At 35.5% G+C, this 12,022-nt stretch overlaps 1 protein-coding gene across 8 annotated transcripts in view; it reads right to left on the bottom strand.

Moving 5' to 3' along the window:
• Window positions 1–6,488: 6,488 nt before the first annotated feature.
• Window positions 6,489–12,022, bottom strand: part of DPY19L4 (dpy-19 like 4) — a 69,191-nt gene continuing 63,657 nt past the window's right edge. For 6 of the 8 annotated variants that reach the window (XM_045077945.1, XM_045077944.1, XM_045077948.1 and 3 more), the window contains one exon: window positions 6,489–10,848. In XM_045077945.1, the coding sequence (XP_044933880.1) occupies window positions 10,684–10,848 (165 nt within the window). In that variant the 3' untranslated portion in view covers window positions 6,489–10,683. The remainder of the gene's footprint in view (window positions 10,849–12,022) is intronic. The other 2 variants (XR_006606117.1, XR_006606119.1) reach the window with 2 other exon arrangements.

Raw genomic sequence — 12,022 nt, 5'->3', positions numbered from 1 at the left:
TATTTTTCTCAGTCTTCCTGAAAGCCCCTTACGGTTATAAAGCTACAGTAGTTAAGAGAGATTGGTATTGATGAAAGAATAGACGAATAGATCAATGGGATAGAATGGAGACCCACATATATACAGTCAACTGATCTTTTACAAAGGAGCAAAGACAATTCAACAGAGCAGAGACAGTCAGTTCAACAAATGGTGCTGGAACATTCCCATGCAACAAACAAAAACCCAAGTCTACACATTGACCTTACATACGTCACAAAAATTAACTTGAAATGGATCATAGGCCCACGTGTAAAACACAAAATTATAAAACATCTAGAAGATAACATAGGATACTATCTAGATGACCTTGGGTATGACTTTTTAGATAAAATACCAAAGGCATGATCCATGAAAGTAATAGCTGATAAGGTGAACTTCACCGAAATTAAAAATGTTTCTGTGAAAGGCAATGCCAAGAAAATGAGAAGACAAGCCACAGACTGGGAGAAAATATTTGCAAAAGTTTTGTTGGATGAAGCACTGTTATCCAACATTATACAAAACATTCTGCCCTAAAGAGAAACTAACTAGAGCTTAACAGCTAGGGCTTCATCAGAGCCTAACTACCTAGGAGAAGGTAAATATTCAACCCTAGCCCATGCTAGCCATCCTGTCCCACCTATAGGGAGAAGAATGAGACTTGTGAAGTTCACAGTCTAGAGGTATGGGCTAAGAGTGTAGGCCCCGACCACAGCACGATAGCATGTTTCCCCTTCCTCCACACCTTACCACTACATTACTAAAAGCCCATTTATAGCAATTCCTTTAACTCAGAGTATGCCTGCCTATCAAGAAAAAATTACATACTAAAAGGCAAACGACACAATTTGAAGAGACAGAGCAAGCATCAGAACCAGACATAGCAGGGATATTGGAACTATCTATAATTTAAAGGAATTTGAAACAACTATGATTAATAGGCTAAGGGCTCTAATGGATAGATCACATGCAAGAAAAGATGAGCTATGTAAGCAGAGAGATGGAAATCCTAAGGAAAAAAAAAAAACAAAAGAAATACCAGAGATAAAAAATACTGTAACAATGTGGTATATATACACAATGGAATACTATGCAGCCATCAAAAGAAATGAAATCTTGCCATTTGCAACAACGTGGATGGAACTAGAGCGTATCATGCTTAGCGAAATAAGTCAAGCAGAGAAAGACAACTATCATATGATCTCCCTGATATGAGGAAGTGGTGATACAACATGGAGGCTTAAGTGGGTAGAAGAAGAATAAATGAAACAAGATGGGATTGGGAGGGAGACAAACCATAAGTGACTCTTAATCTCACAAAACAAACTGAGGGTTGCCGGGGGGAGGGGGTTTGGGAGAAGGGGGTGGGATTATGGACATTGGGGAGGGTATGTGATTTGGTGAGTGCTATGAAGTGTGTAAACCTGTTGATTCACAGACCTGTACCCCTGGGGATAAAAATATATGTTTATCAAAAATAAAAAATTAAAAAAAAAATACTGTAACAAAAATGGAGAATGTCTTTGATGGACTATTATTGCTATTTTGTCCAATATACTTAGATTTCACTTAATAAGCCGACCCTTGGGTAGTTCTTTTGCAGAATTAATTTCTAATGTAATAGTCAATTATCTTATTTTATTTTTAAAAAGATTTTATTTATTTGAGAGAGAGGATGAGCAGGGGAAGGGGCAAAGGGAGAAGCAGACTCCCCCCGCTGCCACCCAAGCCAGGAGCCCGACATGAGGCTCAATCCTAGGACCCGGAGATCATGACCTGAGCCAAAGGCAGACACTTAACCCACTGAGCCACCCAGGCACCATTAGTGGTTTTAGAAGATAACACTTGATAGGAGCTGTGAAAGTGCTAACATTGCTATGTACCAGGCACCAGACCAGAACTTGATATTTGGATAATAAAAGCTTCACTTTACAAAACACTTGCTTCCTGGTAGGAATTGAAAATGTTTTACTTAGTATCAAATTTACTTAGTATCAAATTGAAAATGTTTTACTTAGCACCAATTACACTATGGGTTAAGCATTATCTTAATTTCACTGTATTTTATCACTGTGGTTATAAAAAACACAAAACAGGATTATAACAATATTTGCAGCAGTTTCTTGAGCCTATTTTTCATTGCTTTGACATTTAGTTTATTAGGTTGACAAATAGCCAGTCCTTCATTTTGATAGCCCTAGTCATAATTTTTCACGTAATAACTGTTGATTAATTTTATTTCCTTACCAATGATACTAGCAAAAAGAAAGTCAATTAGTAACTATTGTAAATGAGCTGCTACATTTTTCTCCAGTCATCAATAGCCGTGAAGTTCGTGTACGCAGTCCCACATCTGGAACGGCAGTGTGAGAAGCTCCCATGAAACAAGCCTAACTGGTGACAATTATTTAAAAAAAAAAAAACACCATTTAAAAATATCTGAGAATTGACCTAAGGCCATATGGTGAGTGAAGAAATATTTATTCAAAGAAATCTACTAAAACTCGGTGAGAACAGCCATAGTCTATTCTATAGCACTTGAACCCATGTGGCATTGGAACCACTATCCACCCCGTTGCTCCCCACCCCAGCTCAGCATGAAGGCAAATCCACTCCAGGTGGGTACAGCCATGAATGTAGCTGTTGAGGAATGTACCTTCCTTGGAGAGGCGGGCCACCAGAATTTCCCATTTCTCCTAGCCATCTGTTGCAAAGGCTAAATTCCAAGCAAGTGCGGCCAAGAGGTGAGGGGTTACCTTTTTTCACCTGTCAACACAATTTGAACAAACCTTTCAGAATCTCTAACAGGAAAAAAGAGAGTTCTATTAGAGCCCAAGTTAGGACAGCTGCCCAGGAATTACTCTTCACAGAGAAAAATTGTGTGCTGGGGGGCACCTGGCTGCTCAGTCAGTGGAATGTGCAACTCTTGATCATCCAGGTTGTGGATTCTACACCCAGCGTGGGTGTAGAAATTACTTAAATTCTTAAAAAAAAAAAAAAAGTGTTCTTGAAATGAACAATTTCCACAGGGTTATACACTTCTTTACATCTTGTAAAAGCTAAAAAGATGATAGATTCCTGTATGGTCAGGAATCACAAGTTTTATCATAAAGGAGTGCAGGGACTACAAACATTGATCTGTAGATTTTCCCAAGAACAAGGTGGTTTTCCTTTATGCTACTCATTCACAAAGCGGATGTATAATGCATATGTACTGGGTGACAAATCAGGCTTTTGGTTTGAACAAAGTTTATATACAGTCACGTTGACTTAGAAAGAAATCTGAAATCATTTCCCGTGGGTACTAGGCCTTTAAAGAGTTTTTCTCTCATCACAACCAGCTTCCACTATTAAGAGGAGAGACTCTCATGGTTGCCAGAGGAAAGAAGAAGGGGCCAAATGAATAAAGGAGATTGGGAGGTACAGGCTTCCAGGTATGGAATGATTCAGTCACAGGAATAAAGGCCCAGCATAGGGAATACAGTCAATGATAATATAATAGCATCGTTTGGTGATAGATGATAGCTGTGTTTATAACTAGCATAGCATGATGTATGGAGAAGTTGCATCACTACACTGTACACCTAAAAATAATGTAACATTGTCTGGCAATTAAACAACAACAACAAAATTAAAAAAAAAAAAAAAGAGGAGAGACTATCTCAGGCATGGCACATGGGTCATTCTTATCGTAGCTAATTTGTAGGGTGAAGGTGGCAAATTGGGAGAGCCATGGCAAGACCAGAGAGGCTCTCATCTCTACCCAGAAGCCTGCTCCTAACACCGAAGGGCCACTTACACACATAACTCTGCCTCTACTCCCAGCTCCAGAGCTGTGGCTCAGTGATTTCTGGCTACAGAGAAAACCAGGATGTAAAACAAAGAGCTCCACAGCTATCTCCAAAAGAATTGCCGTCATTTGAAACAGAGTGTAAGGAAGTTCAAGCTTAAGGGTACTCAAAAAACAAAGATTTTTGGTGGAAAGCAATTATGAAGAAGCTGGTAACTTCACAGAAGATACAAGCTAAATGATACCCCACATAGTACCAGAGGCAAGCTGGGAAAGAGACAGCAAAAGAGCCCTCTTGGCACTGGAACAAACCACAATCATTGCCCCCCCCCCACACCAATACCCCTTCAAAGTAGACAGAATTTAATTGGATCAGGTTGTGGAGCAATTTATGCTCAGGGGATTGCTGACTAGTAGAGTTTCACAGCTGAGTAAGATCAAGGAAAGAGACAGTAAGGGGCCCTGCTAAAACCCACTGTCACCCCAGGGTGTCTGTATACATGCTCAAGGGAGTGATGTCTGAGGACCAACATCAGAGGCTCCATAATGTGGAGAAAACAGACATCACTAAAATAGTCCAGACAAAACTAAGGAAATAAACAAGCCAACTATAATAACAAGCTCCAGGGGATGGGAAGGAGACCAATACCTACAGTTACTATAAACAGTATCAATAGAGATAAGAATGGTACAGGCACATACACACACAAATGGAAATTCAGAAAGGCTCAAAAGTAGATTTGGACTGACAAAATTAGCAAACTTGAAGACAGACTGAGATTATGCAATTCAAAGAACAAAGAAAAAAAAATGAAGAAAATTACAGAGCCTCAGAGAAATGTGGGTCACCATTAAACACACCAACATATAGGTGTGGATAGGAATATAAGGAGTTGCAAATTTGATTTAAAGAAAATTCTTAATGTGTATAACTAGGCAGCTCAGCAAACTCCAAGTAGGATACATGTCAATCTACTTCAAACACATCATAGTCAAAATGCTGTATCGGGGCGCCTGGGTGGCTCAGTCAGTTGAGCATCCAACTCTTGATTTCAGCTCAGGTCATTATCTCAGGGTCCTGAGGTCGAGCCCTGCATTGGGCTGTGCTCAGCAGAGAGTCTGCACGAGATCCTCTCTCTCCCTCTCTCTTGGCCCTCCTCCTCTGCTCTCTAAAATAAATATATTTTTTTAAACTAAATTTTTTTTACATCAATAACATCAAGTACAATCAAAATTAAAAGCATTTGTGCTTCAAAGGACACTAACAAGGAAGTGAAGCAAACCCAAAGAATGGAAGGAAATATTTCCAAATCATATATCTTATGAGTAACTTATATCTAGAATCTAATATCTAGAATATACAAAGACCTTTACAATTCAATAGTAAAAAGACAACCCAATTTTTTAAAAAATAGGCAAAGAATTTGAACGAACATTACTCCAAAGAAAATACACAAATAAAATACACATAAAAAGATGTTCCATATCGGGATGCCTGGGTGGCTCAGTTGGTTAAGGAGCTGCCTTCGGCTCAGGTCATGATCCCAGGGTCCTGGGATCGAGTCCCACATCGGGCTCCTTGCTCGGCAGGGAGCCTGCTTCTCCCTCTGCCTGCCTCTCTGTCTGCCTGTGCTCGCTCGCTCTCTCTCCCTCTGTCTCTGACAAATAAATAAATAAAATCTTAAAAAAAAAAAAAAAAAGATGTTCCACATCATTAGCCATAATGGAAATGTGGATTAAAACCACAATAATATACCACTCACATCCACTAGGATGGCTACAATCAAGAAGCAAGGTAATAAGCAAGTGCTGACAAGGACAGGAAGAAATTGGAAACCTCATACACTGTTGCACGAATTGTTAAAGTGGTACAGACATTTTGAAAACCAGTCTGGTAGTTCCTTAGTTATCATATAACCCCAAAATTCTACTCTTAGACATATATTCAAGAATAATGAAAAAACTATAGCCACCCAAAAATTTGTACACAAGTGTTCATAGCAGCATTGTTCATAATAGCCAAAAAGTGGAAACCCAAACATCCACCAGCTGATGAATGGATAAAGAAAATGTGGTCTATCCATACAATGGAATATTATTTGCAATAAAAAAAGATACATACAACATGAATGAACTTTAAAAGCATCATGCTAAATGAAAAAAAACAGTCACAAAAGATCAGATGTCATGATTCCATCTATGTGAAATGTCCAGAATAAGCAAATAGAGACACAGAACTGTATTAGTAAGAGTTGCCTAAGGGTATAGTGGTTATGGATGACAGCCAAAAGGTATGGTTTCTTTTTCCCCTTTTTTATATTTTATTTATTTATTTTACAGAGTGAGAGAGAGAGGGAGGGAACACAAGCAGAGGGAGTGGGAGAGGAAGCAGGAGGTTTCCTGCTGAGCAGGGAGCCTGATGCGGGGCTCCATGCCTGGACCCTGGGATCATGACCTGAGCCAAAGGCAGACACTTAATGACTGAGCCCTCTAGGCAACCCAGGTATAGGGTTTCTTTCTGGGGTGATAAAAATTTTCTAAAATTAATCTAAAATGTGATAACTGCATAACTCAAAATACTAAAAACTGTCAAACTGTACACTTTAAATGGGTGAACTGAATGTATAGAAATTATGTCTCATTAACAAAAAAGATACATATATAAATAAAAGACAACTTAAAATTCTAAAAAGTTTTATTATAGAAACAAAACAAGGAGTGTCATTAAGCATGAAATAAATAATTTCATTCTTGATAAAAGTACATTTAATGTTACAAAATCTGAAGTAAACTAGTTTATAACCCAACTCTTAAAGGATTTCTATTTCTTGAAATTAACTTTTATTCTTTTGTAAAGATGTAACTTTAGTACAGGAGAAACACATTTAATTTGTTACACATTGTTACAGATACAACTCAGAAGTCAACATACATAAAAGCAGCTATATTATTCATTTTTGCTAAATAGTTGTACAAAGCTATTAACTTACAATATAAAAAAAGTTGTTCATGAGATATTTCAAACTAGAAGTTTGGAATGCATGTTTCTATCTGATACCATTAATCCACTAACTACCGTGGCCAGATGTTCAGTGTATCTCTCATAGAACTGCACGTAAAATTACTGAAGTCAGGTAAAATGTTGCAAATTTTAAGGGACATAAGTAAATAATCAAAGATGATTTTATGGTAAATTTGGCAAATCTGGTGCTTAAATGTCCCTTTTTATTACAGAAAACAAGGAAGTCTAATGTTTAGAAACCTTAATGGATGGAAAACAGTTGAGTCAAATATGTTCTCTGCAAGTTCCACATCTAATTTTACTTAAAGTGTTACCTCTGAACATTTAAAAAGTTAATGAGTTATTATTTTAATAAGAAATTGTCCAATTTTACCTGCAACTTTAAATACATATTGGGATCTAAAACAACTAGCAAATAGCAACAATAGAGACTATATATTTTAAAAAGTGGACAAATGAAGAGAGAATATATTGGGATGTAAATTAGGAATTAGTTATTTGCTTTACAAAAGGTTCTAAATATACACAGTAATTCATAGCACATGATCTTTAAGTATTCATGCATTTAAAATAAACTTAGCAGAAAGATCAACTTACAACTTTTAGAAACCCCACGAATTTATAAAGAGAGGCACTACTTTTATCTATTCACTAAAGGCAATAAAATGTTTTAAAACAGTTCAAAAATAGGGCCAAAAAAGTGATTTTTCAAAAACAAAACAGTTTAGTAAGATGGCTATTCACTGTGCTCTTCAAGAAATTCATAATCTACTTTTATAAAGCATATTTTCCAGCCCCAACTTGTGATACACTTTGACCACCATTTCTGCTTCTCCTTGAATCGATCTGGAGTACCTGGAAGAGGGCCACAACAGTGAGGCTACTGGCGGTTTAGGTTAATGTCCTGAAAAAACATGGTATGTACACAAAAAGTAATGAAAAAAAAAAGTTAGTTCTGAAGTACAACACCTATTCCCTAGGCTGTAAAACCCTACTAGTCTAACAAAAAGCACCAAGTTATAGGCGCCAAAGTTGGAAAAAAATAGATACCAGCACAGAGACATTATCATATACCTTATCAATTAAGTTTTATTTATTGGCCTGTTTGGCATTTGGAAAGCTAAATAATTTAGCAGGCTAGAAATCCCATTAGTACTCTTGCCAAAGATTTGCTTATTAACGAATTAAAAGTTAATACTGAAAACAGCATCGTGAGGAGTCTTCCTCTGTGCTTAATGATGTGGAAAGATACCAAAATCATCTTACAGAAAGGAAAAAGGTCCATAATATTTTTTGAAAAGTAAAAAGTAAATGGAAGTTAAGGCACTTATTTCAATGGTTCTGCAACATCAAGGGCAAAGTATGTTTTGTATTTCTTTGAGAAATTCCTTCCATCCTAAAACCATATCTTTGCTCCTTTCATAGATTTTTATTATCAAATCTAACAACTGTAAGTTACCCAAATGGAATTACTTACAGAATTTTTAATCACTTGTTTTTCTACAAATAAGCAATAAAATTAATTGCTCCTCACTCAAAGTTTTCAACTACTTCTGTATTAACTATAGTTAAAACAGAAGCAAGTAAGCTAATCTTTCATATCCAATATTACTACTTCTGTAATAAAGCTTACATTTTCCTTTTTAACTCATGCTGACTGAAAAATTTATCATTTAAAGAATTAAAAGTTTCTCCAAATCTATTTAAGAAATAAGCTGACAGAAGCAAAAGTAACTTACTAATACATATATGTCAAAAGCTAAAAACAAAAGACACATCAAAACTAATTCAGCATATGTGATAACATAAATCAGTAAAAAGTGAATTAAATATTTCATGCTACACAGATTATTCTATTTTCCTTTCAAAATATGCAAGCTGACTTTGAAATTGCATTGTTTTTACATGCTCTGATCACAAGGACTACCAGGTGACTATTTGTTGTATACTTAGGTAACCACAGTAATATATTGTTTTAAGATTTTATTTATTTATTTGAGAGAGAGCACAAGCAGGGGGAGAGGCACAGGGAGACAGAACATACTCCCCGCTGAGCAAGGAGACCAATGAACAGCTTGATCCCAAGACCCTGGGACCTGAGCCGAAGGCAGACGTTTAACCACCCAGGTGCTCCCACAGTAATATTTTCTTAAGGCTTGAAGCTAAATACTAGTGATTCACTAATTAAGATGTATAGAGAACCTGGGCACCTGGGTGGCTCAGTAGATTAAGATGTATAGAGAACCTGAAATGCCCTGTCTTTAACTATGTTAATATAATTGTTAAAACTATATAAAAAGCATAAAATGAGAACCAATAAAACTAGTGCATCAAATATAGGACACTGCCATCAAACAATTATTCTGAAGCTCCAAAAAACCTAGAGCTAGTATAAGAATGCATGTGCTTTTGTACTTAAAAAAAAAAAAACAACAAAAAAAACTCAAACCATATATATATAAAACAGAAAATAAAGTTAACAAAAAGATGTTCCCTTCTAACATAGTAATTCAGAGTACTGAAATTGTACTTTTTATAGCACTCTAATAAGTGAAAATTTTAAAGATCTGTTCACTAAATATGTGTAAGGTAAAACTAAACATGCATCCTGTCTTATTAAAATGATACATCTATCCCAAATCTCTTTATATAGCCCAACTAATCATTTAAGAACATCTTTTCATAAATGATTAAAAATATGAAAACACTTAACCTAAAGGAGCGTAGCATTTAGGTTGTGAAACTGTGTTGTGAATTTAATAAGAATTGTCATTTTGTTCTTAACGTTGAAGACTATATACCATAGTTTCATAAATAACAGCATTTGTGTTTTATAATAAACATACCTGTATACAGAATTGTTTTTAATAGCATCTGCCCCCATCTCCGGAAATTGTTCATTTTAGTGTTACGTCATTTTAGTCATTAATGTTAGAATATTCTTGTGCTGATAAAGATTTAATTTTTTACTTAATACTTCAGTAGAAAATATGTGAATACACTGTATACCCCATTCCTTATCTTTTAAAAACCTGAACAACATTCTTTTTAAGTATCTGTTTTAAAAAATATTTAGGTAACAAGAGTGACTGTTTTATCATGATTAAACTGGTATTAAATTTACAGGCACAAGTAAAAAATGTTAACCACTTAATAGTGTAAAATAATAAAATGCAACATCATGTATGTATTTTACTAAGAAAGTGCACAGTTATACAAGCAGCAGATGATGAGAGCCGTATAATGGAACATCTGGATATATCTCTATGTATATCCTTCAAAATCACATTCCTTTATACAATTTACAAATTTTAATTTAAATGTCACATATTATCAGCTAACATTTAAATTAGTTTTTACTGTACTATTTCAATTCTATTATAAACCATGAAATACCTTCAGAAACTGCCGTGAGGGTAAGAAGAATTCCCTTCTTTTGAGTCTATAATTATATGACATTAAATGAAATATTTATTAAATGTTCTATTTGAGAAATATATTCTCACCTTGAACATATTCAAATTCAAGACCTATGTTAAGACAGAATGAAGATTTATGAGGACAATTTTATAATAGTTGAGAAGATAAAGTCTATAAAGACCATGTAATGATAAGGAAAACACCTGACAAGAATATGACAGACTGGTAGATTTGACATTTTACCAAAGGACGGTAATGTTTGATGTTCTATTCCCTGCAGAACTCTGAATCCAGTTAACAGCAGGAGGGAAAAAGCAGCAGCATTTCAAATGTCCATACTCTGATTTCTAAAAGACACTGTGTAGGTAAGAAGAAAATCACATTTTCCTTCAAGTGATATAAGTCTTTGAAATGAAGGCTCCGCTATCTTTCAAGACTGAAAGGATATCACAGTGTTGATTTTATATACAAAGTAGGATCTGTTCCAGTATACTCTAGTGAAATAATTCACATATGGAGAATAGTTAATTTTGACCTCATGACAAAATCGCCCATATTTTGAGTAGGTTAACTTGTCACCTTCTTCGCAAACCACCTATCAAAAGATAAGAAACAATATTCAAAAGGTTATGAAGTTTATAGGAGAAATACAATGTACAAGTGACTATTTATATAAAAAATACATTATTGCTACACAAGGACTATCTCACACTGATTAGTAAATCTAGAACCCTCTTTAGAAGAGAATCACCATCTCCATTAAGCTCTTCAGCTTCTCCTAGAGATTGAGACTAGTATAAAGTGTTCCTTTTCTTTTCTTTTTTAAAAGATTTTATTTTATTTTAAAAGATTTTATTTCAGAGAGAGACCTAGCAATTGAGGGAACATAAGCAGGGGGAGTGGCAGAGGGAGAAATAGGCTTCCTGCCAAGCAGAGAGCCCCACACAGGGCTTGGTACCAGCACCCTGGGATCATACCCTAAGCCGAAGGTATGAACCTTCGGTATGAACCACCCAGGCACTGTTTCTGATTTTCAGAAAGATTTTAAAATCCTCAAATATAGAAGACTGTCTCCTCAGTTAATTATCATTCCTCTGACTTATCTACTGAGAAATTGACATATTTTTAATATATGTTCAAACTCTTTTCCTTATATAGAAATGACTCACAATTATCTAGTAAGCAAGTTTTTGTGACTTATCCAGTGCAAACCTTTACATTCTCATCTTAATGATGTTCACTAAGATAGCTTAACTAGCTTGAAGGGTTTTCTACACTAAAACATTAAATATTCTTCTAATGCTTGGAAAGATGTCAGAGAACCAACTTTTAGAGTGAAAGGATGGAGTAGCTTTAAGTCCATGCCTGGTTATTACATGAAAGAAGAAATAATCTGATCTTCAAAATGGAGCAGAAAGATGGCCAAGATCAGAATTAACAGGCTCCAGATAACAGCCAGCAACACAGCAGTAATTACTGAATACCTGATGTTTAATAAAATCCCATTTTGTCTCCAATTAAGCCGAAGATCACGGATATCAACTACCAACAGAGAAAATTCAAAATACATGCAGCAGAACACAGAATACATTTATATTACAGGTTTATGAGGTCATGATGAAAGACAAAAGTGGAAATCATAAAAACTAATTTCTCACCTCCAAACTGGTCTGGGACAATAAGAGAAAGAATTTATCATTTATGAAAAGACAGAAAAAATCTTGGCTGCAACCCATATAGAACACGCATGTCAATTCAGAATTGGCAAC

Source organism: Mustela putorius, unplaced genomic scaffold (genome assembly GCF_011764305.1).
Source record: "Mustela putorius furo isolate JIRA1106 unplaced genomic scaffold, ASM1176430v1.1 tig00000228_pilon_pilon_pilon, whole genome shotgun sequence".
NCBI classification, from domain to species: Eukaryota; Metazoa; Chordata; class Mammalia; order Carnivora; family Mustelidae; genus Mustela; species Mustela putorius.
The sequence above is the reverse complement of the archived record's forward strand: the minus strand, read 5'-3'. Positions and strand labels throughout refer to the sequence as shown.